This window comes from Apodemus sylvaticus, chromosome 5 (assembly GCF_947179515.1).
Source record: "Apodemus sylvaticus chromosome 5, mApoSyl1.1, whole genome shotgun sequence".
Taxonomy (NCBI): Eukaryota; Metazoa; Chordata; class Mammalia; order Rodentia; family Muridae; genus Apodemus; species Apodemus sylvaticus.
In genome coordinates, this window is record NC_067476.1 from 18,113,722 (window position 1) to 18,134,979 (window position 21,258).

At 42.4% G+C, this 21,258-nt stretch overlaps 1 protein-coding gene across 2 annotated transcripts in view; it reads right to left on the bottom strand.

Moving 5' to 3' along the window:
* The window catches only part of Nr6a1 (nuclear receptor subfamily 6 group A member 1), a 185,888-nt gene that overhangs the window by 7,676 nt on the left and 156,954 nt on the right, over positions 1-21,258 (bottom strand). For both annotated transcript variants that reach the window (XM_052182425.1, XM_052182424.1), the window contains exons 5-8: positions 13,406-13,461; positions 7,895-8,049; positions 5,426-5,650; positions 3,995-4,249 (exon numbers count right to left, since the gene is read on the bottom strand). In XM_052182425.1, coding sequence (XP_052038385.1) covers positions 3,995-4,249; positions 5,426-5,650; positions 7,895-8,049; positions 13,406-13,461 — 691 coding nt within the window. The remainder of the gene's footprint in view (positions 1-3,994; positions 4,250-5,425; positions 5,651-7,894; positions 8,050-13,405; positions 13,462-21,258) is intronic.

Below are 21,258 nucleotides of genomic sequence, written 5' to 3' on the forward strand. Positions count from 1 at the left end.
GTCATCTTTGTACCACATACAAATTAGATTACAGCTCCATGACACATTCTAGAAAATCATTCCTCCTAAGAGTTTGGTGTAGTATAATGGTTGAGGGAGCTCTGGCTTTGGAGCACCACAGACCTGTGTAGCAATCTTAGTTTCATCTTTTTCTACCTTTGTAGCCTTGCTTTTTTTTTTTTTTTTCTCTAAAACTCAAGGACTATATATCTACAGGGGCTAATAGTACAGGTCTCACAGGATGGTGGCAAGGACTTGACAGCAATAATGTAAGTAAAACAATAATAGTTGGTACAACAGCTCTATTGGTTGGTAGACACAGTGTCTCTATTGCCATTCTTCTGTGAAAAGGAGTAAAAAGACTGTGTTTGCCAGCTGGAGAACTAGTATCCGTTAAAGTCTGTCTGACTCAAAGGATCTTTACAGGGAGTGAGAGGGTGTTGATTAGGGCTAGGAGCAGTCACTGGCTGGTGCTACAATCTGCTTTAAATCACATTTGTCCACCTCTCTGTCTGATAACAGTCTGATGAGGAATAGGCCCCATAAACTCGCTTCAGTATTGAGAGGAGAGAAGGAGCTGGTCATGTATCATCTGGGAAGCCTTTTCCTGACAGCAGGCACTCACACTCAGGAGCTAGGAAGAAGCAAAGGCTGCCCGGGGGAGTGGGAGGAGTACAGCAAAATAGGAAAGAGCTATGGCCAATTAGACTCCTCACCCTGGAATTCTAGCAGAAAGGGGATGCTTGGCAGTGATTAACCTAACCCCAGAGGCTCAACCTCCAGATCTGATAACCTCCTGGTCCTTCCTGTATGCAATCAGACTTCAGGACACCCAAACCATCACAGAGTGGCTTATCTCCCGCTGTGTTCTTCCCAGGGTTTGGTCCGAGCTAAGACAACTTGGGCCCACAACCTTCCTTACTCAGAGTCCTGCTGAAGTTACAGCCTTGACATCCCTAGCTTGGAGCTGTCCTCTCTTCCCAAGTCACTGCTGTGCCATCCTGCCTTGTCTTCCTCTCCATAGATACAGAGTAGCTCAGCTGTGCTCTAATCTTGCCCACACCAAACACTTTCTCAAATGCAACCTGTCCAACATATCGAATCCAAAGTCGTCTTTTCTTCTTAAAAACAAGGGGGCTGGAGAGATGGATCAGCAGTTAAGAGCACTAACTGCTCTTCTGAAGGTCCTGAGTTCAAATCCCAGCAACCACATGGTGGCTCACAACCATTCGTGATGAGATCTGACACCCCCTTCTGGTGCGTCTGAAGACAGCTACGGTGTACTTACATATAATAAATAAATAAATCTTTAAAACCAAAACCAAAACCAAAACACCAAACAAGGTGGTGGTGTACATCTTCAGTTCCAACACTCAAGAGGCAGAGGCAAGAAGAAGAATATCTCTGTGAGTTTGAGGCAGCCTGGTCTACAGAGCAAGTTCCAGGACAGTCAGTGTGCTGCACAGAGAAACCCTGTCTTGAAAGACAAACAAACAACAAAACCCCCCCAAACAACCACCACCATCACCACCTCAGGTTTCATGCAATCTAGGTGGGCCTCAAACTCATACTCTTCCTAACTCCATTTCCAAAAGTGCTGGCACTACAGGTATGCATGTTTTCAAGTGCACCTCTGAACTACCTTGTCTGTACTCTGTCTCCATTCACTTCTCTTCCCTCAGTTTTCTGCTCCCTATATCCTAATACTCAGGACTGATTTTGGAGCCTTACACATACAGTCACCTAAGATTATTTTTAGGTGACCCACCCTTCCTCCCTTCCTCCCTCCCTCCCTCCCTCCCTTCCTTCCTTCCTTCCTTCCTTCCTTCCTTCCTTCTTTCCTTCCTTCCTTTCTAGGCCGGGTCTTACTGTGTGTCCTCGGCTGTCCTGGAACTCACTCTGTAAAGCAGGTTAACCTTGAACTCAGAAATTTGCCTGCTTCTGCCCAGTTCTGGGACTAAAGGCATGAGCCACCATGCTTAGCTCTTATGGGAGTTCTTTTAGTCTCCTACCTTTACATTGATCTCTATACTGTACTTAAAAAATTCTCACTTCAAAATGCAGCTCAAATGTCTATTCTTGGGGCAAGTCAAGTACGAAAGTATAGCCTTCTCTCAGTGTTTGAATAGTCCTTACACTCTGTGAAATCTATTCAATATGACTTGCACTATAGATTATATCTGCTACTATAAAATAAGAATTGGAACTTAAACATGTCTAAGCTAGGTGTGGTACTCAGAAGACTGAGGAAGGAGAATTCTAAGTTGGAAGTCTGCCTGGGAAATTTAGTGAGATCTTATCTCAAAATAAATGAAGAAGGGGCTGGGGATGCCATCCCAATGGCAGAGCACTTATATAGCATATGTCAAGAGGCTGGGAATATCATCTCAATCATTGAGCACTTACACTGCACTTGTAAGACCCTGGGTTTAAATCTATGGAACTAGACATTAAGGGAGGAAAAGAAGGTGAGAAAAAGGAACGATAGACAGATACTTTATCTACATGGTCTCTGTTCCTAGAAGCCTTGCCCCCAACAACTCCCAACATATGTAATACCTTCAGAGTATCTGCCTGGAAAACCGTTCATACTTCAGGCAGCAGAATTTAAAGGCTGATCATTTTTCTTCCTCCTCCTCCTCTACCACCACCACCACCACCACCACCACCACCACCACCACCACCACCACCACAGGTAATCAGTCCCAGAAAGAGCTAGTAGATCCTAAGCAAACAGGGAAGCCAGGCTCCCTGAGGCCAAGTCTACAAACCAACAATATCACAGCAAACTTACTGCTACTCAAACAGCCCTTCAATACAAAGTTATAAGCTAGAACGGGAAATCTGATAGAAACAATGAATTAGACACTATAGACAAGGGGTTGGTTCATCTGTCTAAAGGACAAAATATCAGGTAGGGGCACCCTGCGGACAGCGAGCAAGGCAATGCTAGAAAAGCAAAAGAGAGAGCCAGTCCCAAGATTCCCACTCAGCTGTGCACAGAGCTCCTAAAGGCCTTGAAGCTGTGCTCTCTCCTTAAGTGTTGGCCTTGTTTTTATGTAAAATATAGGATGGTGGGAACTGATGCACCCCCGACCTGTGAAGAGAATTATAGAAACTAGTACCCCATCTTTTCCATATCTCATTTATCCTTGTTCTGGGTACCGTTAAATCATATAACTTCTATTATTCAAACTGTCCCCCAAAAAGTACTTTATTGAAATGTGTATTTAAATGTGAATTAAGTTATGTAAGATATTTCATATGAATAAATTAATAAACCAGAGAAATTATTGAAAGAAATACTTGTCTTAATTTGGGGATCAGAAATCAAGGGTCTCATCTGCCCAAGATCATCAAAGAAAGTGAGTAGAGTAGTATTTTGGACAGGACAGGACAGCATGGAGGAAAGAGCTGTTCTGGAGGAGGAGTTAGAGTGCGCCCAGCTAGAAGGGAGCCTGCCAGGAGTCTGCTTGGCTCACTGCTCGCTCTGCACCTCATTGGACCTCAGGTCCCACAACAGAGCCCAAGCACGCAGGCAGGCTGCAGACTGAGATCAAAAACCCTTAAGGGCTGGATTCCACGAACTTCAACTTTCTCATCCTAAACAAGTTCAACAGCACCTATACTACCTAAGCTGTGAGAAAGAACCAGTAATATAAAGCTGCCTACACCTGATCCCAAGGCGACCCCCAAGTCCCTGAAGGTTAGAATTCAGATTTTGTCTTTCCCAGATATACCGTCCTACTAACCTAGATAACCCTTTAAAGCCACAGCTTAGCATTCTGCCAGTCTGACTGCACTTCCTCGCCATCGTCACTTTGTGGGAGAGGGGCTTACTGTGCCACTGGCCTATCCATTTAGGACCCGTGGCTATGTGGCAGGGTGAGGGTTCCGATTTGGGTCTACAGGACTTGCTGCTCCTCCTTTGGAGGCTGGCAGCCTGGCCTCAGCGGGAGGATGGCGGCTTGGTTTCCCCAGGCAGCGCTCTCACCTGTGTAGTTCTTCATCAGAGGGTGAGTACTTGGCAGTGACATCAGCCAGCTCCCCAAAGATCTGCTTGCTGTAAACCGTGAGGGACGAGAGCAGGATTAACTCCTGCCACGTGGAGCTCAAGAGGCACGTGTAATCCTTGATGGAGAGCTCGCAGAAGAAGGGCAGCTTCTTGATCCAGGCGATCTGCCTGAAGAGCAGCTCGTCCGCCAGGCGGCAAAGCAGAGCAAACAGTTCTGCCTGGGTCACAGCATACCTGGGGTGGGACAGGACAGTCACCTCCATCAGCTGGAGAGCGAGGCTAGGGGCACAGGAGAGGGGATTCCTCAGGAGTAGGCCTCTTGCCCTTGACCACAGATTTCCCTTTTCACTCAACTTCTTATAAAGGGGTTAGGGTTGAGGCCAGAAAAAGCTGAGGTGGGGGAGCGGAGAGGGCACAGTGAGATGATCTGGTGAGTAGAGGCTGCTGAGGGGTAAGGAGGCTTAGAAACTTCTGGAATTATGAGGGATTATCCCTCTTAATGGTGGTGTTCTCTGATGTTTCAAGCCTTAGAAGAAATCCTTACTCATTCTTGTTCTAATTTTGGCAATGTAAACTTCAATGGGGTGGGTCTGGAGCATACCCAGTATAAGGGACAACACCTACACGTGCAGGAAAATCGAAACAAAACCCAAAGCCAAACAAACATGCCCAAGGGCAGGAGGCGGAGAAGATGCTGAGAACAGAGGCATTCAGAAGCCTTTCCTGTTCTTACTGCGCCCCCTGGTGGTGACAGTCCAGGAACCAGCGCTGCTCAGCCTTTCCTATAAGATATTTCTCTAGTCCATTCTTCTCAAGGTCCATGGTCTCCTTCTCATCCCCTTCCTCCAAACTACACGAAAGCTTTGTGAGATCCTTTCTGTAGGTACTTAGGTCTCCTCTTCTGAAACTGGAGCCTATCTTAGGATCTCAGGACGCCCTCTGGGGGTGTTAGATTAAGATTCTAGCAACCCATGCTTTTTACCTAAGAAGTACTGGGTACAACAATAGGTGACCCAGATGGCTAACCACACAACACTCAAGTAGAACTAAATGCAGACTGAGATCTCTTCCACATAGCCATGCCTACAGAGGCTATCAGTCATGTGCCATTGGTTGGTTACTCGTGGGCTGTTGTTGGCCAGGTCAACCCTAGGCCTGATATAGAGCCTGATTTTGTGCCAGAAGGCACAAGAGCAAACATTCCAGGGCTTGGGTTACTTAGATCCAATGAGAAACAAAGGCCTGGCTATCCCAATTTCACAGGAACTGAAAAGTAACCAGAATTCTCTGATAAAATGATTAAGGAAACATGAAGAACCAAAGCCTTCATTGACAAAGCTGGGATACAATGGATGCATGGTAGGGATGGTTTGAGATTGTAAGGGGCCAAACAGGACAGAATTCACTCACCCATCTTCAATTAACATAGGTGTGCCCAGCGGCTCCAGATCTTCGGCTGACATCAGCTGGTGAATCAGACTGTAGGACTGAGGGTCCAGGCTTCGAGCTTGTGGGGGCAAAAGTGGTGAGTGGCCAGAATAGCTAAAAAGGTGTGGTATGTATTGATAATGTGGAGGCACCGACATCCCCATGTACTGATCCCTGAACGTCACGAATCCATTTAGTTCCACGGATCTACTGGGGAGAAAAACTTCACATCAGGAAAAGCCATGGCAGGTTGAGTACCTGCTCAAAGAAAATAACTCAGAGATGCCTTGTTCTTTGGTCATGAAGTCTGTGAATAATCAAGATAGAATTAAAGGTTACATACATGTCCACACTATTAAATTCTACCCACAAGACAAGGTCACACTAATGTGACCAGCAGAATAGGGGAATGTAAGTAACTATCAATTGGAGGATGTCTTTGTACTAATGTCACACCTAGCACCTTGCTCATGCTAGGCAGGTTCTTTGCTACTGTGCTATATCTTAGCCCTCTTTTAACATATTTTGGGACAGGCTCTCACTCAGTTGGAGGGCTAACTGAATTTACTCTGTAGCCCAGGAGCCTCAGCCTCCTAGATAACTGGGACAGTAGACCTTTATCACAAGGCCCGGCTTTGAAGAGTTTGTAATATATACTCTTAATCTAGGGTGACTAAAATGTGTGCTTTTATTGTTGCTTTACCATTAGGAAAATAATGGCATAGGACAGGCTAAGTGGACTTAGTCTAAAACCCTAATCTAGTATCTAGCTAGCATGGAGCATACCCTGAGGTCCGGAAGTCTCTAACTGTTAAAAGTTCCTAACTATTAAAAAGAAAGAACAGGGATACAACTGAATGGAATAAAACACTCTAGTTGCCTCTGAAGAAGATGGTTTCCTGCTTCCTCTCCTTTGGAGAAGCCTAACCATTTCCCCAATTAACTGTAAAAAATTCCATCTATACATATGCATATATACACGTGTAAGGGCTCACGAGTGAGGGAATCCACAGTGCCTGTGTGAGAGGACAACCTTGGGAGTTCTCTTCTTCCACCACGTGGGTCCTGGGGCATCTCAGGTGGCCAGGCCTTGCAGCAGGGGCCTTTACTACATGAGCCACCTCACCAGCCCAGTGCTAATTAAAATTTTAAAAATCATTTAGCTTTCATGGATGTATCTCTTATAACTGAATTTGGCAAACTGCACCTATAGGCCAGATCTAGCCCATGACCTATTTTTGACAAATTAAGTTTTCCTTGAATAAAGCCATATGCATTGCTTTATATGGAGTGTGTGCTGTGCTACTTTTGAGGCACTAAAGCAAAGCTGGGGAGTTAGGACCCAGGCTAGGCTTACAAAGTCTAAAATAGTAACTATATGACTTTTTAAAGTTTTATTCATTTATTTATTTGTTTGTTTGGAGACTGGCTTTAAGTAGCCCTGCCTGTCCTAGAATGACCCTTTTAAACAGGAGAATTTCTTTTATCATTTGTGTATGTGCTTGTACACATTTGTGTAGGCCTGAAATTGACATCAAGTGTCCTTCTCAACTGCTCTCCACCTTATACTTTTGACACAGGGTGTAACAGGACCTGGAGCGTATTGATTCAGCTAAGTTAGCCAGTGAGCCCCAGAGATCCTCCTATCTGTTTCTCTAGTGCTGAGAGGAGACAAAATCCATTTGTTACTCACAGCACCTAGCTTTTATGTGGGTGCTAGGAATCGAACTTAGGGACTCACACTTGCAGATCAATCACTTTGATCTACTCTGATCTACAACTGAGCTATCTCCACAGGCTCCATCTGCTCTGTGATATTCTACTTATTTATGTATATGAGTGCTCTCTGCATGTTTTGTTTGTATGCTAGAAGAGGTCACTGGATCCCATTATAGATGGTTGTTAGCTACTATATGGTTGCTGGGAATTGAACTTAGGACCAGTGGAAGAGCAGTCAGTGCTGTTAACTTTTGAGTCATCTTTCTAATGCCCTACTATGACATTTCATAAAAATATCTGCTAATTCTTGTCTTAAATGAAAGATTTCTGGGGTAAGGAGCCTTCCCATGGTAGCTCAAAGCTATCCTTACAACTATCAGCTAACTTAAGAAAGCAAGATTGCCTCAAGAGGCTTTAATCTAGAATTTCCCGATAACACCAACGCTGGCAAGTCAGAAAAACTCTAACTCAGTTCAACAGTCTACTGAAACATTACTGCTAAACAAGTAGGCATGCACAAGGAGCCGCACTGAGCAGTCTGCAAATGAGATGGATCATGCTTTGTTCTGGACTTTGTTAAAGACCTGGCCTTGCACCATCCTGTTCCCCACGAGTCTGAGGGCCCAGGGGCATGAAGCAGACAGTGGCAGAGGTGGACTCTCCTGCAGTTCTCTGGAGGATCACTCATTGCATGGGGCCCATATGACGACACTGGGTTTGCTTTTAGCTCACCTGGATGACAGTGTGGAGCCTGGTGAGGGCTGGTTGCTCTCTGAAGCCCTGTTTCCAGGGGAACTGTGGTCACTATCACCATGGTTGCTCCAGTGGTTGGCTTCTTCCTCAAACTCCTGGCCAGACATGATTCTTTCAATTTCTTCTTCTGATATCTTTGATAAGAAATGGATACATGTTAGCTTTGGTGCCACAGATACCTTCTGTTCTCTCTTTAGGAATCAGAGTTTATACTCAAGGTCTCTCATAATCACAAGCGAGAACCGTGGTTCATTACTGCTCTCCCCTGGGCCCTTTACTTGACCTTCGAGCCCCTTTTGAGTCTTCACCTTCCTAAAGGAAACTCCGTTTTCCAGGACAATCTTCTACTTGCCCTACCCAATAAAAAGTATTACCTCCTTGTTAAATTTCCGACTGCTATTTACACGCTCCTAATTATGTGGATTCTGAGAAAGGAAATAAAATATTGTGGTAATGGTGTAATTCTGGGGGCAGACCTGTGTTCAAATCTAGAGTACACCACTTGTAGCACAGCGTTGGGAAAGTTATTGACTTATCTGAAGCTAAGTACTTCCATCTGTTTGGTAGATAGAACAAAAGCCCTACCTCATTTGATTCTTGTGAGGATTAATCAAATCAGATACTTACTTAGAAAGGGGCCTAGCAACAGTAACTACTATGGAAGCACTGAGAGTTACAATATCATTTTGGGGTTGCTTTTTCTTTTGAGAGAGGGTCTTGTTTACAGTGCCCCAGGCTGGTCTTAAATTCCAAGATTCAAGCAGTCCTTCTGCTTTAGCCTTCCAAGTGGTTCAGACTACAGGTTTGTGTCACCATACTGACTGTCATTATTATAGAACTCTTACAGTAACATATCACAAAGCATCCTCTTTAATACTTAAGACCACAATAGAACCTAGAAAAAAAGTAGTACTCAATAAATGGATATTGAGTAAGTAAGTGTTTATTTGTTAAGTACTGGTACACACTTTCATATGGATTTTTTAAAAGAAAGATATCCCCAAGTCTATTGAATAAAACTTGAGGAAATCAGAGTTTGCATTAAGACATGTGTGCCTAGATATGGCCAGGGGTATGAGGAAGGAACACAGATGTTAGTAAGCAGTCTAGTACTCTATAGAGAACAACTATCTTTGATACAGTTTCTAATCTAGGGCTGAGGCCTAACCAGTCAGTCAACACAGCAAAGTACTAAGGAGGAGGAGCCAGAGGAATTTTTACATGTTGTTTCTATGGAAACCTCAAAGGCCATTTTCCCCCAGGCCCGTCTGGCTCAAACTTGCAATTGTATTTGCTCTAGTAGTCTCTGAGACAACCCTTAAGTGTTATGATCATAAGTAGAAGCTTTTAGACAGCTAAGCAAGCAGGGCCAGTGGGATGTCTCAGCAGGTAAAGGTGCTTGTCATGCAAGCCTGAGGACTTGCGTTTGATCCCTAGAACCCATATAAAAGTGAAAGGAGAGGTCAGACTTCCCCAAAGTTGTCCTCTAACCTCCAACAATGAATTATGGCACTAATGTGCTTGTACACACATGTGAACATGCATGGGCACATGTGTAAAAACATCATCATCATCATCATCATCATCATCATAATGTTTTATTTTTTTTAAAAAAGGACCGAATGCTAATGAGACTACAGGGCAGAAGGATTTAACTAGAAGATAAACAAAGGGGTTGGTCCGAAATTGTTTGGTGTATACACTGAAATGGAGTAATTGTGTCTGAAAATTAAGTCATAAATACATAAAAAACAAACTCCAGCTTTTCCTTTCAGGGTTCTTAGTACTCTGAAATCACTGCAGCCAGACTGATGGTGGGGGGACAACAAGAACAGAGTTTGAGAACATGAAATAAAGATTGGTTGGTGAGAAGAGTCGACCCATGAAGGCAGTTTACTTGTCTAGGAGTTGGACCACCTCTCCCCCATAACCCCATGGGGACCATCTCTCCCCCGTAACCCCATGGGGCAGGACTGTGGGCAACCACGGACACGCTGTCAACATGGAGGACAGAACTTGTTGGGAATGCTTAACCTGGTTCAGACTTCATTTTTTTTTTTCCCAGCTAGATGCTTCTGGGCAAGACAAGTCCCACAAGCTCTCTGTTTCAGAGGCAAAAGAGGCAATATTACTCTTTTGTAGCTCATGGCTATCACATTGAAGCTAGAGCAGAGAAGTATGCAGGTCAAAGTCAGACAGACTTGGAAGTTAACCAAAGATAAAGTTATAAAATATGACATAAAATATTTTTTCAATAAAATGAAAACCCATCTCTCCTTCATTGAGACTAGCTAAACCCAAGCTGGGCGTGCACACAGGCTTACCCCAGCAGCACTCAGAAGGCAAAGGCAGGCGGACCCGACCAAGAACTTACAGATCACAGCTCTAATACATCATTAATAAATAGGGAAAACAAAACACAACCAAACAAAACAATATGTCCAGTATTAAAAACAAACACAGCAGCAAATGAGCATTGGTGTCTCAGTTCTGAAAGGAACCGTTTACACTCCTTCTGGCACAGCAGAAGACTTACACAGCACTACGAATGTGGTTGGTGCTACTAGAGCTGTGACCCTTTAATACAGTTCCTCATGTTGTGGTGACCCCAACCATAACATTATTTTTGCTGCTACTTTATAATTGTAACTTTGCTACTATTATAAGTTATAATGTAAATATCTGTGTTTTCTGATGCTCTTAGGTGACCCCTGTGAAAGGGTTCAACCCTTCCAAAGGGGTCAAAACTGTACTAGAGGATTTTTTTATTGTAAAAATACTTAAGAATTTCCCCCACTAAATGATCTATTACACCTAAATATGAAAAGAATGAATAAGGGTCAGGTATGAAAGACCCAAAGCTAGTGTCAGATGTTGAATATTGAAAGATTTTTCCCTAAATACAAGAGCAGAATAAAGGTGCCAACCTCAGTACTCTTATTCAATGGAGTATTGGAAATCTCAGACCAAGTAATTAAATAATAAAAAGAAATTCAAGGCAGCTAAGCAGAAAGAAGCTAATTATCTGTGTTCACAGAGGACATGAAATCAAAAACTCTTAAGATCCTATAAAAATGTTAGACTTAGGGCTGGAGAGATGGCTCAGTGGTTAAGAGCACTGACTGCTCCTCCAAAGATCCTGAGTTCAAGTCCCAGCAACCACATGATGGCTCACAACCATCTGTAATGCGATCTGATACCCTCTTCTGGTATGTCTGAAGGCAGCTCCAGTGTTCTTAGATATAATAATAAATAAATCTTTAAAAAAAAAAAAAAAAAAATGTTAGACTTAGCCCATGAATTCAACAAAGACTTAAAATCCATAATCAACACAAACCAATTCTTTTGTGATATGCTATCAATAAACAATCTAAAGAAATTTTTAAGAAAACATTTTCACATAGAATAGCATACAAATGTAACAAAATTATAAAACGATAAAAGACCTACACAGTGAAAAGCACCCCCTCCACACATGTAACACACACAATATATACACACACACACACACACAAGCAATCACATGTTTTTAGTATAGACTAAAATAAATTAATTTTCAAGAGATAAATAACAGGTATAAAATGCCTGATTAATCAAATCAAAACAGTAAAGTTAGAAGTTTTACATACAAGCCGGGCAGTGGTGGCACATGCCCGTAATCCCAGCACTCTGGGAGGCAGAGGCAGGCGGATTTCTGAGTTCGAGGCCAGCCTGGTCTACAGAGTGAGTTCTAGGACACCCAGGGCTACACAGAGAAACCCTGTCTCGAAAAAAACCAAAATCAAAAAAAAAAAAAAAAGTTTTACATACAAATATGCACAACTAAAACCCTGGTTTTAGTATGTACTGTGTATTCCCACAGCAGGAAATTTCCCATATATCTGTACATATCTCTAGATTCTGGTCTTTCATCTGTTTATACTTAACTGGAGAAATTCTATTAACTTTCTTCTTGTTGTTTGTTTTTGTTTTTGTTTTTTCAAGACAGGGTTTTTCTGTATAGCTCTGGCTGGTCTTGAACCTAGAAATCTGCCTGCCAAGTGCTGGGATCAAAGGTGTGCGCCACCACTGCCCCACTCTATTAACTTTCTTATGAGCTATCTCTTGGTTCTCTTTTCACATTCTGATCTGCGCTCATTGTACTACTTCAAACTATTACCTGTATCTCTTTGAATATGTGTGTCTCTCTGCAAATCCATTTAAAACCATTCTCATAAGATTTTTTTTTTTTTCGAGACAGGGTTTCTCCGTGTAGACCAGGCTGGCCTCGAACTCAGAAATCTGCCTCTCAGAGTGCTGGGATTACAGGCGTGTGCCACCACCACCCAGCATAAGAATTTTTTTTATCTCTATATGACACTCTCCTGTATTTGCAAAAGCAATTGTTTCTTGGTACATAGCAAAAATTCACAAAACTGATCCCAGCTCTTCATGTGCTTGGGGATTCATTTGATGGGTATGTCATAAAATAGATCCAGTTCCCTTAACCCGAGGCTCTTCTGCTAGCAAGTAAGAACAGGAAGTACAGGCTGGTCCCACAAACGCTTTTCTCAGGAGACATGGTAAAGACAGCTGAGGTCACTCTTTAGAGGCTGCCACTCTATGACATGTGCCTAATGGTCCAGTTTCATTAAATACCTCTGTGATTCTCTAAGGATCTGTGGGTCATTTCAGTCCATTCTCTCTAGCTTTGATAAACCTTGCTTAGGTTCTTAACACACCTATTTCGTCCTTTCCCTTCAAGAATCAGTTCAAAAGCACCTTAAAGAACCATTTCCCGAGTGTTTCCAGCCTCCAAAAAGAAGAGAAGCTTCTCTGGGCACCTTCTCTTAGGTCTCATTGTACCTTGGTGTCTATCTACCATCTGACTCTCTCATTAGACTGAGCCCACAGTATATAGATTGGCATAGTAGGAACTTGGTAGATACCTAGGGGACAAAGTGAAATATAATTATTCCTATTTTACTCTAAGAACATGAACAACAAGGTGTTTTTTGCAGGCTAAGTCACTTATAACTTTAAGTGATGGATCAAAGTGGAAGAATAACTTTTTGTATGGGTTAGAATCAGAACTGAGTTCATTGCCTATGAAATTTTAGGAAGGATTGAGGGATCATAGGAAGAGACTGAACCCATTAACTCCAACACTTGAAACTTTAAGAATGGGGGATGGAGAAATGGTTCTGCGGTTAAGAGCACTGAATGCTCTTTCAGAGGGCCCAGGTACAGTTCCCAGCACCCACATGGCAACTCTGTCTGTAATTCCAAAACCTGGTACCCTCACCCAGACATGCTTGCAGGCAAAACACCAATGCACATTATTAAAAAAAAATAAAAGACTCTAAAAGTGTTTTCACACTCAGACTATAAAAGCAGTTTTTACAGAAGTGAAAGCAAAGGCGGCAGAGGAGAGCACAAGGCAAATAGCCCCAGGAGCACGTACGTTACTGAGCTTCTAGAACACACTAAGAGAATGGGCATAGGACTCACCTGGACTGGGCCAATGCTCTTGTTCCGGCCTCCGGGCATGCCATCTTCTCTAATAGCTAGAAGGAAACAGAAGACCGTCAGAGCACATTCAAGGTTGTTTACGAGCAAAATGAAAACTTATCTGTTCCAGCTCTCGGTAGGCAGGGGCAGGCTGATCTCTGTGCCGTCTGGGCCAGCCTACATAGTGAGTTCCAGGACAGCCAGAGGCACATAGTTAAACAAACAAACCAACCACACATACATACATGTAAACTTACCTAGCTAAAAGTAAAATGTAGTAAGCAGTGAAACTAAGATTAGAACACAGGCTTTTCTGGACCCAAGTGTACTTTATTACTGTAAGTTGCTCTATAAGCAGCAGATACTTTTGGATCCCCAAGGCACTAGATGTATATTATACATACTGTATACATTCAAGATATTCAGCAAAAATGGTGATATTGTTAACAAGTCCCAGGTACAAATATCTCTCCAGAATGTGGCCACATCTCAAGTCTGAGGGACATTTTAGTGGGAGAAGAGAACAACACCTGCATTTTAATATGAAATATATTTCATTCTCTTCCTAAGTTTAATTTAAAGAATCAGGACAAGGTTTTTGGCTTTACTTATTTGCTTTATATTGTCGTGTTTATGGGACTTGAGCCAGCAGTTCATACATGCTAAGAAGCACACTCCTGTCCAGGCAGGTGCCCGACCCTGGAAAACAGGGCTTTTGATTTTTAGTTTTTATTAACTGGAACATCGGCCTCACTAATTCTTCCTTACAAAAAAGGAAGCTGAAGCTGAAGGAACTTACACACATACACACCACGTGTGTGTGTGTGTATGTGTGTGTGCGTATGCCTTGTGCCACAGAGGTTATCTGGGTCCTCTGCAACAGCAGCATGTACTCTTAACCATTGAGCCATTTTAACCATCCCCCAAATGGTACTTAGATAGGGGTTTGTTGTTATTGTTTCATGCATATTGGGGTTTTGCCTGCATGTATGTCTGTGCACCAAATGTACTTGGTGCCTAGGGAGGCTGGCCAAGGGTGCTAGGTACCCTGGGACCAGAGTTTCAGACAAGCAAAACAAAACAATACCAACAACCATTACTATTATTATCATCATTTTATCAATCAATCAATCAATCAATCAATCAATTAAAATTTTAAAGATAGTCTTAAGTAACGCAGACAGGCTGTGACCTTGTTTTGTAGATAAGGTGGGCCTCAAACTTCTATTACCCCCAAGTGCTGGGAATAAAGGAGAGCACCTTGTATATAGTGAGTGTGACCTTTGGCTGAGGCTGATCTAGAACTCCTTTGCCATCTGCTCCTATATGCTGGCATTATATGCATGACACACATCACTATGCCGTGCATCACTGTAAATGGAAGTTCCTAATAAGGGGGCACCACGCAGGGAACTGAATCTTATAGGAGGATTTAGGAAGGTAGAAAAAGATTACTTCAAGTTCAATAAAGAGTGACTTGACGGGCTCAACAGGAGGTAGTGTGCTCTCCCTTAATGCCAGCACTTGGGAGGCAGAGACAGGCAGATCTCTAAGAGTTTGAGGCCAACCTGGTCTACAAAATGAGCTCCAGGACAGCCAAGGGTACAAAGAGAGACATCCTGTCTTGAAAAATCAAAATAAATAAGTAAACAGGAACGAAGGAAGGAAGGAAGGAAGGAAGGAAGGAAGGAAGGAAGGAAGGAAGGAAGGAAGGAAGGAAGGAAGGAAGGAAGGAAGGAAAAGGGTGTACTAAAAGGCTCAAAGATTATTTATTCTGGGAACTTCCAAACGGTTACATCAGGAGAAAGCATTCAGGGAGGATGAGGTATGTGTGAGAAGAATAGTGAGTACTGAGGCCAGAGAGCTAATACAGGCAGGACCTAAGAAGCCAAGGCTGCCAGTCTTGTGGACTCTAGCTGCCGAGCATGGAGACAGCAGCAATGCAGGGAGTGATGTTGTCCCCAGCAGCTTTCTGAACAACTGTGATGAGGGTCTGAGGGAAGCAGTATTAACACCAACAACCCAGGGCAAACCAACACGCCATGTGAAAACAAGTCAGCTATAACAACCTTGGGGTGGGGGTGTTGCCTCAAAAGGTGGGCGCTCCAAATATGACAGCTTCTGTAGTAATGAGAGCCCAAAAGGAGTTGCATCTTCTTTCAAGTAAACATTCTCGGTGTACTCAAAGATTATATACTTCTGAACAGACAGGTGTGGCCCTAAATCCTGCCTGCTCTGTGTAATTATGGTCAAATTTCTTCATTCTTCTGAATCTAGGATATCAACAGCAAAGGGAATATTGGTTCTTGTCATCTTATATCACAAACAGTGTGGCTAAAAGCTGTGGCTAGAAGCTGGCAGATAAAGAGGCTCACGGTAACGATCCCTTCTCCAGGGTCTTTGCTAAGGACACAGGGATTAATTAAACCAGGAGTCCTTTTTCAAGTTTGCATGAGTTGTTAATATTGTCATCTATATAAGGGATAACATAGTCTACTGAATTTAGAAAACAAAAAGCCTATATTGAAAATAAATGTATACTAACTGTTGTCCAGAACTCCTCTTTCAACCTAACTTTAAAATTTAAAAGTCTTTAAAATACGTTCCTCATCTTTCACAGTGGATGGCAACACTGAAACATTCCCAATTTCAATAGTGACATCTCACATGTTTTATTTACCTTTAACTCCCAGCTACAGAAGGCTTATCACTGACAGATAAAACTGGAGACATACTTGAGAAGAGATCCAACATTCACTGTTCTTAAGACGAGAAGAACTTTGCAAACCTCACTCTTGTTTAAAGGACCACTCATCTCAGACTTTAAAAAAGTGCACATGATACTGTGTGTTAAAATACTATTGTCTTGGGCAAAACTCAAAATTAGTCCACTCCCACTGAGACTCAAAAAAATGAGGCGACAGCAGAAACAGCCCTAGAGTTTGGCTTCTCCCTAGTTTTACTTCCTATACTACAAGTGTCTTAGAGTAGAAATATAAGACTTTTAGATGGTATATAAACTCAAGTATATATTTAATCTACTGTGTATTAAAATACTCGTAGTGGCTCATGCCTTTAATCCCAGCACTCAGGAGGCAGAAGCAGACCAATCTCTAAGTTCAAGGCTAGCCTTGTCTACAGAGTGAGTTCCAGGATAGCCAGGACTACTTATAGGAATCCTGTCTTGAACACCCCACCCCCCTCAAAAAAAAAAAAAGCCGATTTAAAGCTGGTTTAAAGAATGTAAAGTTAACAATAATACTCATTGATCAGAGATGGTAAAATCTGTCAAGACAGCATGAAAATGCTTAATGCCTTTGCTAAAATGACTAATGCCTTTGATAAAACCCATCTCAAAGTCTCTAATACTGTCAGACAATGTTTCCTTAGATCTTCACAACTCCCCACACATTTCTAGACAAAGCAACCAGGCAGATACCTGCTCAGAGCTGCACAGGGAAGATGGCAGCTGGAACTTCAGTCTAGGTCTTCTAATTCTGAAGCGCTTAGTCTTATTTTTTTATTATTATTTTTTTTTCTTTATAGTTTGTTGGGACAGGGTCTCATGTAGCCCAAACTTGCCTCGAGCTAACTGTAGTTGAGGCTAACCCTGAATTCCCAATCATACCAGCACACAGAACTCAGTGTTACAGGAGAGCCTCTCTTGAGGTTCTAGTCCTAGCTTATGAAAACAGCGACATCATTTCTTTATCTGCGCAGAAGCAGCATGTACACTTTCCCTACACAGGACCTCACACATCTGTCATCCTCAACCAGAAAATGACACAACCTACACCAAAACCCTGTTCAAAACCTGTTGGTGGCTTTCTCTAGTCTGGTGGCTAAGTCTGAGCTTGTCAGATTGTCAAGATCCTTTGTGATCTGTTTCCTGGGAGATTTCCAATCCTTATTTCTTACCATAAGTAGGACATCCATTATCTACAGAGCCCTTTATACAAGCGACATCATTTCACTCTATGATTCAAGTTAATACCAGCAATAGTGTAACAAATATATCAAATGCTTTTGTTATGTTTGATATATACTAAGGATGTAGCGTCACTTCTATGACATTCCTGCCCAAACTATGTAACCTGAATCTAATGAAATCTAAATTGAAGACTAATCCATGAAATAAACCACCTACTTGCTTTAAAAATCAACAGTGTTACTAAAGACAAAGAAAATGAAGAACTATTTTTAATTAAAGGCCATAATAAGAGACATAAAAACAAAAGATGGCTCAGTACTTAAGAGCAATGAATGTTCTTCCAGAGGTCCTGAGTTCAATTCTCAGCAACCACATGGTGGCTCACAACCATCTGTAATGGGTTTGATTTCCTCTTCTGGTGTGTCTGAACACTAGACACTCATATTCATAAAATCAATCAATCAATCAATCAATCAATCAATCAGTTAATCAATCTTTTTAGAAAAAGTACAATATGTGAACCTAGACTGGCTTTTGGGTTAGAAAAAAATTTAGAATTGTTACACACACACAAAAAAGTAACAAAACAAACTTTTTATATTAAAATGTTATGTTTATTAAATGAAAATGTGTGTGCACATGTAGCTATGCATGTGCCATGGTATGCATATGAAGGTCAGAAGACAACTTGTGGGATCTGGGAATTGAATATACGTCAACAGACTTAGCAGCAAGTGCTTTTACCACTTAACCATCTCGACAGCCCCACCCCCCTTTTGTAAACATTTTAAGGTAAGGTCACATCTATCGAATAGCAAAACAGCATGGCTAGTTCGACATGCTCTATACCTAGGTTTTTCCTTCCGTCAATCCCTGTATAGCCAGACACTATTCATTAGTACTGAGAAATTAATTTTGGTTCAATGCTATTAGCAAAAGTAAAAGCTTTCATAGCATTTCTTCAGATTCCTGCTGATGTTTTCTCTGCCCAGAAGCCAAACCAGAATCTAACACAGCATTTGGAAATGTCTCTGTTGTTTTCTCCAATTTGTAACAACTTTTCAGTCTTTGTCTTCATAACCTTGACACTTTCCAACAGCATTTCCTACAATGTTGTTTTGAAAGGGACCTCCAATAGGGGCTCCTAAGTTTTCTCATGAGTAATCTGATAATGAACCTCATGCTCATTCTGTCTCTCTCTTGGGGGTCTGTCTGTCTGTCCCTACACCCTCACCTTTGTGTGTATGCCGGAACTTTTCTCAGGATCATCTTACCAGGGTAAACAATACTGCTACACTTACTGGAGATTCTAACTAGGGTTACAGTTAGGGTTAGGGTTGGAGTTGGGGTTGGGGATGGGGATGGGGATGGGATGGGGATGGGGCTGGGGATGGGGATGGGGATGGGGATGGGGATGGGGATGGGGTTAGGGTCTTATGTCAACTTGACACAGGCTAGAGTCATCTGAAAAGATGGACTCTCAATTGAGAAACTGCTTCCATAGACTCAGGCTGTAGGCAAGATTTTATAACATTTTCTTTTCTTTGAAAGAAATTTTTTCAGATTTACTTTATTTTGTGTGTGTGAGTGCTTTGTCTACACATATGTCTGCACCTCATAAGGAAGTGGTGAGACTCCATGTGGGTGCTGGGAATCTAACCCCGGTCCTTTGCAAGAATAACAAGTGCTCTTAACCACGGAGCCAACTTTATAGTCCAAAGAGGGCGTGCTTGTTTGTCTTCTTGTTTTGTCAAAACAGGATTTCTCTGCATAGCCTTGGCTATCCTGGAACTCTGTAGACTAAGCCAGCCTTGAATTCATATAGTCCCTCTTGCCTCTGCCTTCCAAGTGCTGGAATTAAAGGCGGGCACTCCCACTGCCCTGCGTATAGCATTTTCTTAATCAGTGATTGAGAGGGATAGGGCCCAGCCTTCATAGTGGGTGAGGACATCCCTGGGTAGATGGTCCTGGGTTTCATAAAAAAGTAGCCATGAAGCAAGCCATGAAGGGTAAGCTGTGAGAGAGCCAGCAGACAGCACCAGTCCACAGCCTCTGCGTCGGCTCCCGCCTTCAGGGTCCCACTCCAACTTCCTTCAGTGATGAACACTGGGATCCTCTGTGACTTGTTTTGTGGTCATGGTGTTTTACCACAGCAGTAGTAACCCTGACTAAGACTCCAACCCTCACTACATTCTAGCTAAATTAAATTATCCTTGGAAACAATTTCCCCTTTCTAGTTATTAATTATTTTTAGACTTTTTTTTAAAAACCAATGCTCATTTCTATTGGGCTCCATTCAATGAATTTGGCTGCAAGTCAGAACTATTGTGTCGTGTGTCTAATAGTGACTAGTATTTCTATCATGGAAGTCTTTCATACAGAAGAAAGGTCACTTGTGTTCATTCAATTAGTTATTTCTATCAGTGTGAGCATGCACATTCTTATTCTCAAGCCAACAGACAAATCTAGAGATATTTTGTTACCAAGTTAGAACCACAGTGGTTCCTGGAAGCTCTCAGGTTGAGTTCTGTGTCCTTTCACTGTGCCCTGTGCACTCACACATTCCCACAGACTGTCCTTCTTATTTATTAAGTGTATGTGGGTTCCTGTGAAGGTCAGAAAGGGGTCCTGAATCTCCCAGAGATTGACTTTAAGGTGACTGTGAGCTGCCTGACATGAGTGCTGGCATCCAGACTCTGTACTTCTGCAAAAGCAGCAAATGCTCTTAACCATTAAGCCATTTCTTCAGGCTCCCCACCCCATTCTCTCTCTAAGTTCCTCCTGTTTTAGCATTCTAACACTCTCCTGGCTTTCTTTTATTTTTCTTGTTCTAGCTCTGCATCCAACTAGTCTTCCATGGAGACCTCACTCTTTTTACTGACACTTAAAATAAGACATGGGTGTTCCTCCTCTCTCTCTCTCTCTCTCTCTCTCTTTCTCTCTCTGTGCGCGCACACACACGCGTGTGCGCGCACATGTGTATCCTCATACAGTGGTTAGTTTAGAAATACATGCATGTGTACTCACTCACCCCACCTACCTACCTAACCACCCACCCACCCACCCATCACTTCCATATTGCTATCACTTATTCTGACCCAAATGTTCATTCTAGTCTTTCTTGGTTGATGACTCTCAAATATAGTGTACGTATTTACTTGTTCAACTACAGTATTCAATTAAAGTAGAGACAGAATTCCTTACATACAACCTTGAGAGAAACAATTTTACAAACCAGAGTGCTTTGTTTGTATATGATTGTTTTGTCCTTACCATTACAATATGTAGTCAAAACACTGCTTTCCAAGGCCAGCTCCCTTCCCCCCACCACCTCAGTATGGTTATGTGATTCAGTTTAATACCATCCTCACAGTGTTGACTACATCTCTCCACTGCAACACATTTGGTTTGATTAACTTTTTATATCCATTAAAATTCACTGTTTTGTAATATGCGGTTCTATGAGTTTTAAAAAATAAATAAAATTATGCATCACCAGCCATAAAAGTTTCAGAGTTTTTTTACTTCCAAAATAGTCCCAGTGCATATGTAATTTAGTCTGGTATTCTTAAGACCAACCAGAAGGTGGCAGTTTCCCTCAGCAGCCTTTACTGGGTTATTAAACAGCTTCTGGGAGGGCAGACAGGACACTGTCTGCATTCATGTGCTAGTCTCTGGGCTGTAGCTTAGGGTTCTCAGAGATGTTATGCTGTCAAGAAGGTATCCTATAACCTTGAGGCTTGAGGTATTTAGCACTCACAGGCCCTGGGCAATGAAGGAAGATGAAAAAAGTGAATAAAAGCTAAATCAGGGGGCTGGAGAGATGGCTCAGTGGTTAAGAGCACTCACTGACTGCTCTTCCAGAGGTCTTGAGTTCAATTTCTGGCAACGGCATGGTGGCTCACAACCATCTGTAACAAGA